Source organism: Mchenga conophoros, linkage group LG5 (assembly GCF_057382185.1).
Source record: "Mchenga conophoros isolate Kocher_MC1m ecotype Shallow Benthic linkage group LG5, M_conophoros_male_GT1.1, whole genome shotgun sequence".
Taxonomy (NCBI): Eukaryota; Metazoa; Chordata; class Actinopteri; order Cichliformes; family Cichlidae; genus Mchenga; species Mchenga conophoros.
This window is the reverse complement of record NC_140530.1, coordinates 15,993,670-16,013,094: the sequence shown is the minus strand read 5'-3', so window position 1 is coordinate 16,013,094 and position 19,425 is coordinate 15,993,670. Positions and strand designations below refer to the sequence as shown.

At 40.4% G+C, this 19,425-nt stretch overlaps 1 protein-coding gene across 2 annotated transcripts in view; it reads right to left on the bottom strand.

The window, feature by feature from the left end:
* The window catches only part of cpne5b (copine Vb), a 144,674-nt gene extending 125,533 nt beyond the window's left edge, over positions 1-19,141 (bottom strand). Inside the window, exons 1-2 of one of the 2 annotated variants that reach the window (XM_085273604.1) lie at positions 19,099-19,141; positions 18,683-18,955 (exon numbers count right to left, since the gene is read on the bottom strand). In XM_085273604.1, coding sequence (XP_085129730.1) covers positions 18,683-18,801 — 119 coding nt within the window. In that variant the 5' untranslated portion in view covers positions 18,802-18,955; positions 19,099-19,141. Of the gene's footprint in view, positions 1-18,682; positions 18,956-19,098 lie in introns of those variants that run through there. The other variant, XM_085273605.1, reaches the window with a different exon arrangement.
* Between the last annotated feature and the right edge of the window lie 284 nt (positions 19,142-19,425).

Below are 19,425 nucleotides of genomic sequence, written 5' to 3'. Positions count from 1 at the left end.
TTCACATGATGGATCTGCAGTAACTGTGATCCTATCATTTTAACACAGACTAAAATCTCAGAGGAACGTTTCCAGTACCTTGTTACTATCAAGGTGTGCCTAATAAAGTGGCCAGTTTGGTAAAATATTTAAAATTGCATCTTTAACAAGACACAGAACATGTAAGAATTGATATAATAAATGATTTGATAAATTCCATTGCAGATCACCAGCTACTGTAGATGTATGACGGTACAAAGATGAAACAAATAAACTGTCATTGTGGTGCTTGTGAAGAAAAGCTTGTTTGAAAAGCTCACAGAGAGATGAAAAGAAAAGATGAAAAAAACACTCCATAGTTACAGCTTAATTAAACACTAATATAAAAAGAGACAAGTTCAGCATAGTGAAGTTTCCCAATTATAGTGTAACTACATAAATCCTGTGACATAGACCTCAGACTAAGCAAATATCATGTCAGCGTACATAATAATAACACTTCATCATACCACAAGCTCACATTAACAATAATTGTTTTAATTGTTTTAGTTCAGGCTCCATCCAAATGGAGAACTGATTGGTTGTTTATAGGTGATGGATTAAGCTGATTACATATAGCAACTATTATCTTGTTGCTATATTTACAAAGGCATAAAGAAACTATGAAGCTATTTTATATATTTAACGATGCATTCTTTAAACACCTATGTAGCGTACAGCATTATTTCTTTTATTCAAATCACATTTCATTAGGGATACACTCTCATTCACACATTAATATAAAGTAGATCAGTAGTTTCACACACAGAGAAATGCATAAACTGTGAAGGCACTCAGCCACTGAGACAAAAGCAGGACAAAAGGCAGTATTACCTGAACCTTCAAACAGAACTTCCAGCCAGGAGGAGAGCAGCCTGGGTCTATTCAAAATTAGGTCTGCTGTAACAAAACCTCATCAGAGCAATTCTTTCTAACTGCAGAACCCACAGCAGATACCTTCCTGCACACCAGCCCCAAGTCAACAATGGTCCTTAAATCTGAAACCCAAAAATTCCTTCAGATGAGGAGGTCCTCTAAAACAATGTAGAAATGTCAGTGCTCCCACAGATTTATTGCAAGGGTGGATCGGCTTCACACGAGCCCAGTAAAGTTAAACTGATGTAAACGGTCTTAAGAAAGCAGAGTTTTCAAAGTCTTATTCTTAAGGAGAATATGTCAGCAGGATTTCACACTGTGGTAATTACTGCTCTCATAGTAACAGAAAAATTTCCTGATCCTTTCCCACAAGCACGAAATTTCAGCTATTTGAGGTCACTGCATTTTGCAAGGCAAAGCAAGAAAATAAAGTTAAAAGTTTTTTATTAAAATGCTACATTTTTTCATAATGACGACAAAAGGTTGGTTTTTCAATTAGATGCACAGCCTGTGCTACTCTAGTCTTAAATACGCCTTTTATGGCAGGAATAAACTTTTCTCCAGGGCATCAGCAACGACTGCTATGGCATAAAATATTTACAGTGTGTCACCAGATTTGCATTAGGTGTTACATAATACATTTCAATGGGATTCGCAGTACTGAAGGGGTTTCAAACTAACTTCCTGAAACACAACTTCCTTATGTAAATGAGGCTATGAAAAGATATGAGATGCACAGAGGCAGCGGAGGCAGGATTTTGGTATGTATGTCTCTGTGCACGAGGGAATTGGCGAAATCAAGAGAGTATGAATGTCAGAGAAAATGTAATGTAAGAACAAGCGACGGAGAAGCGAGAAGGTGTGTCAGGATGTGTGTGTGTGTGCGTGTGCGTGTGATAGAGTTGGAAAGAAAGACAGAGCGAGGGAGAGAAATGAAGTCCTCGGAGATTGTATCAGAAATAGTCTGACTATACCGGAGCTCCTCTTGCACAGGGAGAAGAAACGATGCCGCTATACAGACGCACAGACAATGCTGACTCTATTTACAGAGATCTGACACAGACCGCAATAATTAGACAGCTCCTTTCCTCAAACCTGCAGGAGGTTTCTCATCACTGCAGCCTTTAACCGCCCTGAGTGCAGGCTGAGAAGAGGATGATAAATATCTAGGGATGAGTGGCTGGTTTTGAAGAAGCGTTTCAAGCCATATAAATTGAGCTTATGAGATTCTCGGTTTGGAAAAGAGCGCAAGTCAGCAAAAAAGGCTGCTGCTGGCTATGAAGTACAACTTTGGGAGCCTAATTGTAAAATGATTTCAGATGATTAGCTCAGACTACTTTTGTATGTATGTATGTATGTATGTAATATCCAATACAGAGAAAACAATTCACTGCTCTCCACTAACTTGGCAAGTACCTTGGCTAACTACAGCAGCTTGCCAATGCAATAGCTTTCTAACAGCTAACAAGACATGGGGTGCTAAAATATGGGGGGAGGTAATATTTTTAGCCAATATTTGATTATAATTTCAGCTTTGAGCTACATATTGTGAGGTTGACTGTTTCCCCTGGAGTGGGTATGGTTTGCAGAGTATGGCACAGTGTGCAGTCGCTGTGCATGCATATATAGACATATGAACATTCTTGCAGCAGAGCTGTGGCTATTCTCTGAATCCAAGTGTTACTGGAGCCCGGGTGTCTATAGGAAATGTATTCTGCTACTGTACTGCACACATTATAATAATATTTCCAGCACAGTAATCCCTGGAAAAGTATGCCCAAGAAAAGACTGAGAGCAAAAGGTTAACATTGAGGGTGTATTTTTTTCTGGTGCAAGAAGGGCAGTTTGTTTGTGTGGGAGGAGTCTATACGGTATACATCCAGCCAAGGCTCTGTGCTTGACCTCGTGCTTGCCCACAATGCAACACAAGTCAAGATGAGGGGGCAGGTTTGTTTGTTTGTGTTACTATAGAAAAGGAGTACACAGAGCTGGATAAGTATCCTCTCCAGAATCACTGAGTAGATAAAGTGAAATGAATCTAAGCAAATTCAAAACATGCTTCTTTATTTAGATGCCCCTTTAGCCTTTGCATAGCAGCAGCACCTATTCTTTGTGCTGTCTACAAAGAGACGACAAATGTACACACGCGCTTTACAACAGACTAACATAATACATTAAGATTAAAAAAACAATGAAAATCGAACGACTCAAAAGACTCTCGTGCTGTAATATCATTTAACATGAAACCCTAACGATTACACACCAAAGTACTCTTAGTGATTGTTAACGTTTCTTCAGAAATACGCTTTCACCATTTTTTAAACCACTTATATTAAGTTCCCATGTTGTTCAATTTGAGTCAGAGGAGCATTTTTGCATTTCTTTGAATGTTATTGTGCATTACGGCACCTTTTTCAAAGTATTTTGCAATGTTCGTGTTTAGTTCTGGCTCTTCAACCTCTCATTCTGAATTATTGACTTTTAAGTTGTATTATTATTGATTATATTTCAGCTACTCTATGGCTTTTATCATTTGAGTTTGGTGTTCTTGTTGACATAGTGTCGCTGTATATATATTGACTGGTTTTCTCGGTTTTACTTTTAGCAGTCGAGCTTAGTTGGTTGTTATTGTCTATTTTTGATTCTTGGCGTTTCAGTTTGTTCCCCCCGTGTTTCCCTGTGGTTAAGTCTCCATCCTTGTCTTGCATGCATGGTATTTAGTTTTACTTCAACTGTCTCACTGTCTTTGACTAGTTTTAGCTGTGTCTTGCTGCCCTGGAGTTTCCCCTCTCTTGTGTCTATTTAAAGCTTTGGTTTGTCTTAGTTGCATCATTCTGTAATCATCTTGTCATCTCAGGTCTGCATTTTTGTTTTACCTGGACTTAAGCTGTTGTCTTGGATTGCACACTTTGTCTAAAAATAGGTTTGTAGCAGCCCCTTATCCACACACTTTATTTTAGCAATACAGTTTCCTTTTTCTCCTTATTATTTTCTTATTCAGAGACCTTTTGTAGTTTGCCATCACCAGTGTGTGAATGGGTGGATGACTGGATATGTAAAGCGCTTTGGGGTCCTTAGGGACTAGTAAAGCGCTATATACAGGCCATTTACCATTTGTAGTATATTTGTCAATGAGATTTCTACCATCCATTAGTCTGGGTTATTTTAATTCCTCATTGAACCCCTGGGGCCATGTCAATGGAAAATTGTATTTAGTAGTCAGTATAATCTTTTAGTGATATAAGTTTGCTTATGGTAGGATGCTGTTTGTAGTTATTTGTATTAGGAAATGTTTAACCATGTATACTTAGAAGCATATAATTAATTGTGTAGTGACAGGATGTGTGCACCCCAGGAATGCACCCCCACGTCCTGGGAGCATGAGAGCTCGTACCTTGTCTTATTGCTTTACGGTAGGATTAACGTAGCTATGTCTGTTTTAGTTTAAGTGCTTCTTTACATATAGATGAACTGTTGGACTTTCCAGACCAGCAGGTTAAGGGAAGTTGTTTATGGGGCCACACTCTGACCCCACACACACACATACACACACATACGTTCAATGGAGTATAAAATAAAGACCGGGGCAGTTCTCTCACTGGAGTCTCTTAGAGTGGAGGCTGCCCTTGCTAGCAAGAAGTTCTGTGTGTTTCTCTTCTCTGAGTCTTTACTGAAGAAGTGTTTTAGAACATTTTCCCTAACAGGCCATAAATATTTTTAATAGTACAGGTTAGCCTACGAAAGTCTAATTTATCAGTTGCTTTATTTATTTCCTCTCCAATTATTGATCCGATTAATGGAATCACCTTGGGGTATAACATCTGTGTCTGCTGATGTCTCCACACGTATTTTTAAAAACACCCTGGCTTTCAAGTTGTAATTACTCTCACTGCTACCGGTCCATCTTCCAAATACCACGCTATTTCGAAACAGCATAAACAAGTAAAAAATATCCCTACACCTTGAAGCTCCAGCATTGATTCCTATATGTTTTAGTATGTCTGTGGCTGGTTTGGAATTTATGCGCATCTTTCAACTCGGCAAAGAAAGCCGAGCAATCAAAAAACTAGTGAATAGAAAAATCATGCAATCTCCAGGCCTCAGCCAGTGGGTTTGAACTCTGAATTAATTTTGGTAAAAAAAAAAAGAAAGAAAAGAAAAGAAAAATGGCTTTATAAGCTTCAAAAAATCCTGCTGTTTTGAAAACATGAGGGCAAATGGACTAAAGAAAAACAGAAACAAGGTGTTTGCTTGTTTTTTCCCAAGGACATTTAAATAAGGATTGGTTGTAATATGTTGGTTATGAAACATCTTGAAGAAGAAAATCACTGCCTGGAACAAAAAGATTGGTATTAATTTCATTTGGTAAGTTAGAAGACAGTGGCATATGACCAGAGAAAGGAGTGAATAGATGAGGAAGGGATGAAAAGGTAATATAGAGGAAGATGTCTGTGAAGGTTCTCAGTCATCCAGGTCATCGTAGTCAAAGGAGCTTGCAAAGAAACTCCCACTAGGTTTATATCTGGGACTCTCCACCATTTGACCTTAGAACTGAAGAAGCTTCTCGGATGAGAGGTGAAACGTCTTCAAGTAACTTAAAGAAGTCCAGACGCTTTTCTTTGCAAGCTCCTTTGACTAATATAGAGGAAGCAATATAAGAAAATGTGGAGGTGGAAGAAGTAGGGTAATTGGTTTATAAGGCAGGACGAGGAGCACTGGGTAAAGCAGAGTGTTATTACAGCTAGATGATGCATCACGAACCATTGACTGGCCCTTCATCTCTGTCCCTCATCTTATCACTGTCCTGTCATTTTTCTTTATTATCTCTTTGTCTTATTTGACTAATAGAAAAATGTAATACATTCTATAAGTCCTTCGATACATCACAGTGATATAGTCAGTCATAGATCATAAAGTTTAACATAATTGGCCATACCTTGCCTACAAATAAGAGCCTCTCATCCGTCTTGCACCAATAACAAAGCCACTAGCAGCAGCAATTCATAAATAAAGGACTCCTCATAGCTTCAGTCATATGAGTCCAAACTGTAGTGCTGGTATTGCTTTAGCGTCAGATCGATGGTAGAACCAAGCAAGATCGTTTTTCCCACCAGCTGTTGAATTATTCAGCCCACGACTTCCTCTGGGGAGATTCCTGCTCAGCCTGCCAGACAGAAACAGCAAGCTCACTGCCTGGCAGGGAAGCTTGGGATTGTCACAAAATTCCTAACAGCACGGTGTGTACTGTGTCTGAAGACAACAGAGGTCATGTAACAGACAACAGGGCATACTGTATGTTTACAGCCATGACAAAATGCACTTTATTGGACACTTATAGTTTGCATCATCTGTTTTTTGTGACCTGAAAAATATTGTGTGCAATATTTAGTCTCACTTATGCTTTTAATGCAAACACATATAAGCTCGGGTCTGTTTTTCCCAATGAACAGGAAAAGCATCTGCTTCTCTGCAATTGAAAAACTACCAAGGAAGTTCCAGCTCTCTGCTTCTACAACTTGCAAATGCAGCAAGATTCTTGAGATGAAAAGCAAAATGGAAATGAGAGCAAGTCCATACTGTAAAACTAATATCCAGGGAGAAAAAGTTTGGAAACTGCTTCCGAGTAAGCCATTGTAAATGTGCATCAGTGAAGTGTGTCACTGTAGAGTGAAGATTTCATTGTCAGATGTCCACCTCTGCCCCCCCAAGACGTGTTCTTTTAGCTAACGAGCTACACTCGATTTCACAGAGACACAAACAATACACACACATCTTAACATGAAGTAAGGCTCTAAAGAATGCTTTCAAATCTGCGAAGCTCCATTTCTTCTAAGAGGTTTTAATCCAAAGGTTGACAGGCTAACGTGCTACTATTTAGAAGGCGACCACACACACTGCACAAGTTAAACAGAGACATTATTTTCCTGATTTGTAATCATTTTAGAATTGAATGTGTTTAAGCTACTGTAATCCATCCAATTCTGTATAGACAGACATTTTATTAGGTCCACTTTTCTAGCATTGGGTTTTACCCACATTTACCTTCAAAACTGCCTTCATTCTTTGTGGCATAGATTTAACAAGGTGCTACGGTCATTCCTCACAGACTTTGGATCATAGAGACCGCGTCACACAGTTGCTGGAGATTTGTTTCTGCACACCCTTGATATCATTGTCCCGTGCCACCAAATCCCGATTGGACTGAGGTTTGGTGACTGTGGAGACCGTTTGAGTACAGTGAAAAAACTGTATTGCTCAATGAACCAGTTTAAGATCATTTGAGCTTAATGACAAGGTGTGTCACCACCAATATTCAGGTAGGGTGTGGCAAGAAAATGTCCTCCATACCATTACATCACCAGCAGTGTGAAGCGCTCATACAAAACAGGCTGGGGGGGGGGGGGGTTCAGACTATTTCAGAGAGAGATCTTTTGAGGAAAATGCACACAGATCCACAATTTCTGAAATTATCAGAACTCCCAGTGGCACTCAAAGTCACTTTAATCACCTCTCTTTACCATTATGATGCATAGTTACTATGATTCTTCAGCATGCATAAATCAATCATTGTACCTTAGATATAAAAAAGGAGCTCTGAAAGCTACGGTAAAGATTCAGTAAGATAAACTTCATAAATAATTGATCCTGCAGACTAATTTCAGCCACACTTCCAGCTTAGATTTGCAGAAAAATTGCAATATATAGTAAATGTCAATATTTCTGAAATAAAATAACTTCAAAAGTCCATAAATGTCTTAGCTGCTTTGAGAAGTTTTCACTCCTTTCAGTGTAGGGCTAAGAAACTGCTATCCTTTCATTACAGCAGTCCTTGGAGTGGGGAACTAACTTATTTTAAGAGATGACAGAAAAATGTTTATTCAGCTATATGTGCAGTTATTTGTTTGAGTCCAGAAATGATCCGTAACAATAACTGTCCTAAACCATCACATATGCAATCAATAGGCAGCCTAGAGAACAAGACAGGCACTCACACACACACACACACACACACACACACATATTTTTTTCACTCATTCATTATCTATTTTCCCTCAGGGCGTTGGTAGCTCCATAATCAAAACTAGTCATCTCACCCACACACTTTTCACACTCTCCAGTTTTGCTGTACCACACATGCCCATCTTGCCCAATCATCCTATCCCGCACTGAAGGGCTCAGAGCCAGAGCTGAAATAGCCCTGCGGCCTGAGAATAGGCAAACAATTTCACATCTACTCTGAGGAGTGAATTCAATCGTGCATCATTCACTACAAGATGCTGACGGCCCAACAGTTTGTATAAACAATGACACTGTTAGACTGCTTTCATTCATTTTTTTTGACTCTCGCTTGTGATAAAAATCTTAATACCTGATTTCATTTGGAATTTCTGGCTTTAGAGTGTCAACAAACAGCTTTTAACAGGCACAGTTAGTGAAGAATTCAAAAGAGCGTTAAACAAAACACTCCCACCTATCACAAGCTGAAAGTGGTATCCATTTGGCATCTTTTTCCAATGCAGTGAGACACCAGTTTAATGTCATTTTACAACTTGAGGAAGAAGACAAACTTGCATACCTGCGTATGATGGTGTCATGCGTCTGGTGGGGTGACACATGGCACCATCCCAAGAACTCCAACCACAAGACAAGCATTCAAGTCCTCTCTTGGACTGCTTTACCTTACAAACCTTTGTTAAAAATTATTTTTATTAAGACAGACTTACCCAACAAAGTTCTTTGACATTTTTTTAGTTACCATGGTTATAATGTATGTCCTTAGCAACCAAAGTAACTCAACCCACAATATTAGAGAGTCTCACGCTGCCCTACATACTGAAGAATTACGCTGAGGTGCACAGTATATACTCTGAAGCTTACAGGTCACAATGAAAAGCCAAGTGGAAATTTAAAAAGTGACTTTTAATAAAAAATGATCTTATAGGATTTAGTTAAATTAGACACACACTAATAGATGTATGACTTCAATTCAACACAGCAATATGTTTGCTGATAAAACGCTGGGAAAATTAGCATCAGAGCCAACCAGCACATTTCAGTAACAGACTAAGCTCATGAGCTAAGGCATATCGCTAATTATTTCTAATTATAAGCTCCACAGAAACAAATTCAAATCATCCTGTCAAGAAATGTATTCAAAGACTAACAGGACCATTAAAAAAACCTCTGAACGAGCATGTTGCTGATGAAATGCTGCAATGTGTTTAAAGATTTTGTGGCAGGAGCCAGCCCATTGAGAGTCAGATAGCTCTAAGCAGCTAGTTAGCTGAGTGTTATAGTATTATTGACCCGCCAACAAATGGAGGTCCAATCAGCTGTATGGGTATCCCATTCGAAACTAATTAGTTCAATGAAGTGAATTAAAATGCATCACCCGCAGTGTCTGGGTGCCCGTTAAGGTGAAAAACATCATCTTTTTAGTTGCCAGGTGATGATAGCTGTCCACAGCTGTGACTCACCTTCCTGAATAGCTCCGACTGAGAGCTATTAAGCTCCTATTACTCCATCACATATGTCGAGGACAGATGCTCCTACCACAGCACAATGGGCGCGATTCACGCACGGTAAATGGCTGTTCGTGCACCTGTCTTGTTTATTAGAAGCTTTTGATTTTTAGTGCATTTTATTGTTGAGTTTTATTTTTCGACTTCAGATGCATAAACTGAATCTTTGTCAGGTATGTCTGTCTTTCAGATGACTTTGGAAACTCACCAGACACTATTACAGCTCCGCTGGAAGGGATTTCATGCATATCCCAAATGACCCAAGTACAAACTGTGACTTCTCGTTGCACAGAAGGCACAGCGAATCTTTGAGTTAGTGGGTTTTGTATACATATTTTATATTCCACGTTTATTACTGATCTCCTGGGCCTGTACACTATCTACAACCAAAATGCATTTTGATAGCTCTAGTACATTGTTGGCTACTGCTGGTCTGAATAACATGCAAGTACCTAAAAGCATTAAATAGGTAACATGCATCTGTTTTCTCAACAAACACCACTATCATGTTGAGTGCCTGCAGATATGTGTCCAAAAGCTCCAGCTGAAAAGCCAAATGAATCCAATTATGGAATAAGACTCATGAGATTCCAATACTAATCCCAAAGTCTGGTGCTACTTTGACAAAATGCTAATAAGGTCTCTGACACAAGTGAGCTATAGACCTTGCTCAGATATTATTAAAAGATCCTACAATTAAACAAACTATTTAGGTGATGTGTGAGCCTCCGCATGCAGATCAAACATGCACATATATATTAATCCCTACCTTCAAAGCACACTAAGACAACAAATTGCTGATTTCCCAGTATGTATGCAAATGAGTAAATGCCTGGTTTGAATATGGCTGTGTCTGTGTTATTCCAGCACATAGCCACGCTTCAAAAATAATGGTCCTTTGTTGCGAATCTTTTTATAATATCAAAATATGCTATTTAATCAGTTTGAACCTTGTTTGCTATTATGGAAACATCTGCACCCTCCCGTATTGTTTGCTTTTGTCTGGAAATAAAGATATGAACACTGGAGCTTTCGCTCATCAGAACAGATCTGACTGTAGCAACACTGATAAGATGAGGATTAAAAAGAGCTAAAGTCGAAAAGGAAATAAAAAAAGTGTCTACCTTGTAAAGAGGAAAATTATTCTGAAGGTTTCGGGTCAAAAGCGAGCATTGCAGGTATATATCACATAAATTATGGAACACGGCTGTGAAAAGATTCCTTATCGGGGAATCGTTTAAGCTAAAAACCTGCTAAGAATGGGTTTGGGGAGCATACTAGAGCTTTGTAAAGAAAAATATGTAATTGGAGCTATGTTTATGTTTCTCAGGAAAAAACAAATCAATTTCACTGTCACCAAAGTCACAGCGAGGTTGCATTTCAAAGGTCTTAGCCACGGCACCCTTTCTCCACCTCAACTTGAAATTAATGTTTGCCCTCTAACATGTTTACTGGTCACAGTGTAGCTATTTAGGACACCAAGCAAGGCGTTTAGGTGATCTTCCATTTCTCCAGTCCTTTATCACAAATTTGACTTTGTCTTCCCATGACGTCCCTCCTCCTGCCAGAGACCCAGCAAGTCCTGTCAGCCAGAGAGCACAGATCAAAGCCTCGTTCCAGCCTCTCAGCCACTAAAGCCAGCATGACAGTGAACCATCATTAACACTCGAGGAGAGTGTTACCCTTCTTCCTCTGAACTTAACATCGCCTATGTTCAGTGGCTGTCGTCGACGGTCTCACCAGGCCTCGTTGGCATTCAAGGAGATTCTCTCTCACTCTGGAGTAAGAGCTGCAAGATACGAGCTTGATACAAGCATTCAGGATGGAAGAATTTGATGGCTGCAGGAACGAGACAGTTAATTCTCAGTAGCAGGGCTGACAGAGCTGATTATAGGCATTGCTCTGTGAAGATGCTGACAACTGAACAGTGCTGCTGTCAGGGCTGGAGGGGATTATTGGGTGTAGGGTGAAGAGTGACGGATGAAAATTAGCATCTTTATAATATCAGTGTAATAATAGTGAACAAAAAAAAACACAAGGCAGTTTTTTAGGGGCAAAAGATGATGACATTTTGTTTTTCATTCATATGAAACAAATGAGTGGGCAAAGAAAACATTGCTTTTAAAAGGTGGATTCAAGCTCTTGACATGTGCACGTTTAATCTCTTCTGTATGCCCACAGTCCATTTTATCGATTTACTGAAAGCATTAGTCACAGCCTGTCTATCAGTGCACACAAGGCACTGTAAAAGGAATTTAAAAAGGCAAAAAACAAAAAAAAAAACACTACGAAACATAGTAAATGCATCAATTCACTGTGTTGGTGAAGAAATTAGAGTGTAGAAAACGCTCGATTGGTGCTAGGTCAAGAAAAGAGAGTGCTTCATGCTGTAACAGAATCTAAATGTCCTTTTGCACGCAAACAGCTCCACACAGACGCAACAAAATACAATATGCTTTTTGTAGATCAATGCAAAAACAACAAAGCCAGAACCGCTCCTGATGTGTATTTAATCTGTGCTGCTTCCACACTTCACACACTGGTTTAATTTGACTCCCAAGTGAACTGTTGCTGTTATAGAACAGTATAGTCTTAGCACTCATACATGCATGCCAGCGATCGCACAGCTGTTTACTGGTTAGCTACAAAAATCCAGCAAAGCGGGACAGGAAGAAAAGTGAGGTTATCAGGTACTGTCTCAAGATTTTGTGTTTTGGCCCCCAAAAGGACACGGCTGTGTAGGTGGTAGTTACAGTCAGAGTGGCACTGGAGCAGCCTCGTCAGTGTTGCAGGTGTTAGAGTGCCATATGGTCCTAGGTGGTAGCTCATCTTCAGCTTACACAGAGGGAAACTTAAGAAGCACAGAGTAAAAGGAAAAGGAATGATATCAGTGTAGCCTCAACAAGCACAACGAAATGTCATAAGACTGTTCCAGAAAATAAGAAACTAAACCTAAACTAAAGGAGGAACTGCAAGAGCAGAATGACTATAGTTTAACTGTTAGGATCGTTGTTCTCCACCGTTATATAAAGCTTCAGACAGTAGATCACCTCTGGGGTTTCTTGTTTTTTTTGTTGTTGTTTTTTAGAGAAGACGTGCATATTTTATTTGAGAGACATTTGTCTTAAGAAACATGTCTTTACTTCTTTTTTCCTTTTGCTCCCTTGTTTCAGCTTGTTCAATTTAAGATAAATCTAGTCTTATTTTTGTGGCTTGCTCTGCCTAATGACCATGGCTTACTGTAATTAGCAGAATATTTAGAGTAATGATCTGGAAATTCCTTTTTAGAGCTTGATTTATATATAAACATAAAAGCTTTGTCCAGCTGCTCCCATATTCACAAAGGCCCCAAAGGCAGATTAATCCTTAATTTTCTATCCGTGCAAAAGATTTGCAGTTCTGCTGGAATCTTTTGCACGGATAGAAAATTAAGGAAACAAAGGCTACAATCACACTGGGAAAAACATGGGTTACAGAACATGAACAAAATTACTGCCACCATGTGCAATGAAGTTGTGACCATGTTGCCTTTGAAATTGCTTCAAAGGCTTGATGCATCAGTATGGGGGGGAAAGGAATTAGTTTGCTCTCAGTTTAAAACTGAATGGGAGTTTGTTTTTTGTTTTTTATTTTATATCACAGAATAAAGTATTTTATGAAGAATTTGACATAATTTGACATTTAAATTATTGTAGGGGTTAAAAGTCATTTTTAACAAAGATTTCAAATTATATTTTCAATAGCAAAGCAGACTAAAGTGTTTTATTACCAAGTCCTTGAGTTATTTAAATTAAACTCCATTTCCCTTGCCTGAGGTGTTAGATAGTGGCTGTAACTGATATTGCAGTTAGTTGTAATTGATACATGATGAAACACCAATACATCAGATGACTCTGAGAACTGTGACAATCTGAAAAGGTCTACTGTTTCAAGACTGCAAGAAACCTAAAAAGAATTGTCCCCTGAAATGTTATTTAGTTGCATTAAACATCGGCGACAGGGTCAAATATACAAAAACACAATTTCTCATTGGCATCAAGTTTAGAACAAGCAATTACCAGGGCTGTCTTTGAAAGAAAACCCATGTAGACAGAAAATGAACACGCAAACAGTAACTGTAAAAGCCACAGCCAACCAGGACCCTTCTCACTATGAAGCAACAGTGCTAACTACTCTTCTGCAACCTTTATCACAGTATTTGATGGTAATGTATTGGTGAAACCAAGAGCTGAGTAAAAGTTAGGCCCGATTCACCAGGTGGTCATAGACATGAATGATTATTCTCCTTCAAACTGCTAGGTGTTTAAATATGCACCTGTGTGCCATAGATATGCCAACCGTATGTTCACAACCTGTTTATATTGCCCACAGATCATTACTGTGTTGTGCTTTCTCATTTACTTCTGTTGCTAACATTTCAGTAAAGCATCACATCAGGTACTAAGACAAACCTGCAGTCTATTTGTAAACTTAACCTGCTGAGAGGAGCAGAAATATTCTCAATAAATCCAATTACTTTTTTACTTCCCCCCCTCTTTTTTCAGGGTGGTATGTGGTGTGGGGGGGGGGGGGGGGGGGGGGTCTTCTTATTGAATTTACATCCCTGCCTTCCAGTTACTGTGCAATGATGAGTGTATCCAGCTCACTGTGTTTCTCATCTCAGCCTTTCTTTATCTACATCCTAACCATCCACACTATCTTTCCTTCCCTACCTCTATTTCTCTTTTTCCCACACAGCCTAACAAACTAAAGTCAGTTAGGCTGTGTGACATCGTGCAGTGTTCTTTCTCTGTAGTGTTTAAAAATTACTGTGTGTGTGTGTGTTTCAGAGAGAGAGAGACAGAAAGAGGTTTGTCTTACTTTTCACAGCAGTGGGGAGTCATCTGGAAGATAATTATATTGTGGTTTGCAAAGCTGAGCTCATGTTTTATACACAGCATTCTTCATGAGGCTAATAAGCTTCAGTGAAGCTTGTGGTGCAGTACACATTCACACTAAAAGAGCTCAGACCGAGAGAGACGCAATGTGAAAGGCAAGGGAAACCAGAGTGATAATAAGCAGCGGTGCAGGATCTCCTTAGGGCTTTTCTACGCTCTGTGAGACGCTTTCTGTCCCAGATCTGTAAAGGAAGCTAGCAGATGCTTAAAACAGGGCTCTCATAAGTACAAGTTTCTATATGCAAATGCAGACCATCCAGGCATTTAGCAGAGGAATTTAATCACCGCAACACATCCACTGCCTGCACTCAAAACCAAGCTGTGAAATCCCACGTCAACCCCACCACCACCACCTCCTGTTAGCAAACTATGCACTAACTACAAGAATAGAATTATTATATCACTACCACAAGCCACCAATTAAAGTAAAATTCAGCAGCTACAAGATCTATCTTCAGCCTTAGGGAAGCCCTTAGATTAGAAGTCGCTCTCGAAGAAAAGGACGATCCATTAATGGTATAATTGGGTCTCCGCGCTGCATTCAGTCAATGTGAACTTTGACCCAGTGCTCTGTAGAAATCACACCTCACTTCTCTTAACCCTAATCAGTCCCTTGCTTGTACAGAGCTGTGCAAACATTTGAGGCACTTTCCCAGCCAACCGGGAAGGGTCACAAATTACAAATTAATTTGACAGCATTGCAGTGATCCCAGAAATGCAAAGACTATCTTCCCTGACAAGAAGACGGGGAGCCTAACTCTACGCAAGAACTGTAATCTGGCAAGTACCTTGTAAAACTCTGGTTAAGCACATCTTTAAGACAGCACCAGCTGTTTGGGTTTGTTTTTTTTTTCAATTTTTTCATCCCTGTATGACTTCTAAATTAGAACTCCTCAAACCATTATTATTGAAATTATCCTCAATTTAGGCAAAAAAAATATCAAATGCTTTTTGAGCCCTATTAACTCTATTGTTATCAACTGTCCCAAAATTAACATCCTTTCACATTTTAAAATGACTCCAGTAAATTTTTAACTTAACCGCATGCTCCGACTGTGCCCCTGTGTGTGCCTTTCATGTATGAATATTTCATCACCTAAGCTCAGCGCATATCTTCTTTTTTTTTTGCTGAAAAACAGATTAAAGGTGATATCTGAAAAACCCTAAATGTAATTTATCAACACTAAAGCATTTTAAAGGTTTGACAGGCTCTTCTAACCATCGGAATTAAATAATGAAGCTTTTTATCTCGTGCCCTCCTCCAAATGATGTTAGCCAGGTGATTGCCATTGAGATGAGGTGCTAGAAAGCCCTTCATGTTCTCTGTTACTGAATGGTAATGAATGGCAAAAACGAATGCTAGGTCCAATCACTGGTCTACAATGGCAGCTTCGAAATGCAGCTCATACTCTAAGCTTATGTTTATGCAAGCTCCAACACTGTAACACACCATCACATCATGCCAGGTGAGTCTGCTGCTTTTCACCGTATCACGCTTGGCAGCTGACAGACCTGCTCTTCAATAAACAAGCCAGTCAGTGTCCCCAGAGGTGACTGGGACACTGGTAAATGGCCTTAGATGCATAAGTACTGCTTTATTTTGTTGAACTGACTGGACAGTTAGAAAATGAAGCAAATGGCAAAGAGGGATATAATAAAGGGCTGAATGAAAGCCGAGCTTTTCCACTGCATTTCTGTTCTAGTGCAGGTTGTGCCCTCTTCTCATCACTGACCTTCAGAAGATGACCATTGACTGGCAATCCCTGTGGGTGTGTAAACACCATTTTAAGAGAAACCACACGTTCAGTGTTGGCCCCCAATATTTTTTCTTCTTTCTGCCGTGTCAAACCGTCTCACCAGTCTTTCATTTCCAAAGGCCAGGCTCTCTCACAAAACAAATGTGTCGCAAGTTACACATCAAACGTAAGCGAGCAATGCGAGCATGGTGACAGACATAACCGAAGGACTGTCAGCGATGTGTCGTAGAAGCTAAATCTATTTGGTGAATATTCCGAAGAGCTTCTGATTGGAAAAGGATGATCTCTTTTATATGACAAAAATGTCCTACCACCCCAAATCTCTCATGCTTCTCCTTGCCTTGAATTAAAGACATTTCAATTCTTGTCATTTTCCCTCTTTTCCCCTGATCCTGTGCCCGCTCAGCGCTCTCTGTTTGTCACTGGTCCTGATAATAACACGATGTCAAAAGCAGGGGGTGCAGCCTGTAATAGGGGGTATTAACCCGGAGGGAACGACTATCATCATGGTTTCGAGGTTTCAGAGCGCGCACGGACATAATGACAAAGGGAGAACTGCATAGAAGAGCCAACGGGGAGGCTCATCTCCTCAATAGGAATCTGAGTCACACAACATCTGTAGAGGATTTGTGAGGCCTTGAACTGTTATTAGAAGTATTTGACTGTGACAGAGAGATTTAACTGTTGATTTCCTCTGCTTCAATTGTGGCTGATAGAGTAGCCTGTTGTTAGCTATTACAGAGAGCAGGGATTGTAGTCTACAAAGCAAAATCCCTACTATGGGGTTATGTGAGCAACCTTTTGCACTTAGGTGTGTGTAGCTCATTAGCATTTCTTCCTATGTGTGGCATGATCACAGTAAGGACAAGCCCTTAAGTAGAGAGCTTGTAGCGCTTGGTTTGAGTATGTATGAGTATAGACCATTTATGTACAGGTAAAGACCATCTATACATCTTCCTGCCTTTAATAAAAGTCTAAATTACCAAGACATCAAACATAAGATGAACTCTTAGCTTTTCGAACTCTCGATCTGTCTCACAGACACAAACAAGGTGGCAGTGAAGCAGGAGGGAGATGCATCGACCTTCTCCTTTCAATTAATGATTTCCTCTCAACAAACTCTTCTTCTTTCTGCCAGGAGGGTTGTGCACCACTGCTTTGGTTTTCTCCCTCTTTTTTATTTTAATCACACATCAGCACAAATGTACACACATGCAGAGGAACCATTTGCATATATGCTGGGGTTTGTCAGAATGGGACTCATTATTTACCTGAATGGTGCTTAATTGCGTATCAGCAATGATATAATTCCATTCGCCTCATCATTACAGGCTGAGAAACATCAAAATCCAAGAGCGTGCAGGTCTTTCATTGGTAGGCAACCAGTTTGCTACCCATTCGTCATCTAAGCTGATTCCCCACCATCGCCCAGCAGCACAATGGCTGTTCATTCAGTAAATTCCAAGCAGGGCTATGTTTTGGGTTTTTTGTTTTTTTTACTCTGAGACGAATAATGTGGCAGCGAGCTTCTCTGAACGCCAGAAAGCGCATCAATAATGCACACGCAGCTTGTTATAGCTCAAACTCACTCTGCTTCAGTGGCTCACCAACCCAAAATCCAGCATCAAAGACCAGAAACATTCATGTGCGGTTCAGTGTGTATGTGCATGTGTGTGTGTGCGAAGATGCTCACACATGCCAGCACTGGAGTGTCTGAGAGGTGAAAGACGTTGAAAGCCTTGACTTTAAAACCTTCTTCTAATGGGAAGAGGAGTGACTGTCTATTCTCACTGAACGAGCACTGTAGGGAGATTCATTTGGTGAGGGTGGATTTCTCTTCCCGAGAGGCTTTCTGAATCCTTTTGTACTGAAAAATAATAAAAATGGGAGTAAGCTTGAGGCCAAGGACACGGGCGCTGTGTGAACGTGATGCAAACCTTTGAATCTTTAACATCCACTACTTTTTAAAGAGTGTAGGGGAGGTAAGAATGAGGCTTTTAGTGTTCTGAAAGCAGCCAGCGGTTACAATGGGCACAGCATGAAAGAGGCTTCTGGCTGAAAAGATGTCACATTAAAGGATCTGTCTAATATATAATTATTACCATGTTTGGTGATGTATTATGTCACATGGAATTATTTTGTCCTCAAACAGTGTTTCAACAGAAAGAGCTGGCAGCATAAAAGATTTCCTCCCAGATTTAACCTTGAATATGTATACACAGGGAAACGAAATAATGTGATGTTGTGCACATTTTCAGACACTTTTTTTGATGGCAAATTGGAAATACTTGAAAAGTTCAAGGGAAATTGGAACTTTTTCTCAAATAAATGCACACACGTACACTGAGAGTTTAAGTAGAAAAAAATGATACAAACAACTTTCCTTGTAAACCAAACCATGGAAACTAACGGTCTGCACAGCAAAATCTGCAGCTACACGTATAGGATGAGTTGGGTGGGGCGCTTTTCACAACTTTTCTAGCACAGCTCTAACATGCAGTCCGAACACCGAACTTTCCTGACCGCCGGTGGTCCGCTGCGCTCTCCGCTCTCTGCGGACGCGTCGACTCACCTACAGGAGACGGTGATCTCTACTTTGGTGGCCGGAATGTTGCCGGTGATCGGGTCGAAGTCGTACACCGATGACGTGTCTTCCAGCTTGTCCATAACGTCTCCTTCCATCATGTCCATCGCCAGAGCTCGTGGTGGCTCGGGTGTGATCCGAGAGGCGCACAGCCTGGCGCCGGCGGTGCGCAGCGAGTCTCCGGTGACTCCTGATAACAGATCAGAGACCAGACGGCCTCCGGTCCGACCGGGTGAGGCAGCCACTTCACAAATGTTGAAGCTGAAGAGGATGGAGAGGAGAGTACCCAGTGAGGGAACACCCAGGGGGGGAAAAGGAAAAGGGCGCACTTGGTTAACTCTGCGCAGCGTAAATACTTATTTTTTTTTCTTGATTTCTGAGATTACTGTTGCGCTTTCACCGACCTGCTGGACGTCACATGGAGAGGTGGACCGCGCTCTGCTTTTGTCTTCACCGTGTGCGCACAGCGGAGCGTGTGAAGAGGAATGACTACATACACTTAAACCCACCCATCCTCCTCCCACACGGAATTACAATCAAGTGCTGGCAACCCTGTACACTGGCGCTGCTGTTGTCACCCTGCAACATCCTGTGTAGCCTCCTCTTCAGCGTGCACTCCAGTGTCAGTCATAGCAGATGACTAATTGATGTTATTTCGTATTTTTGGACTTTTTCTAAGGCGTGGCATCAAAAAGCTGCTTGTCCTGAAGGATGCTTGTGAGACTGAATGC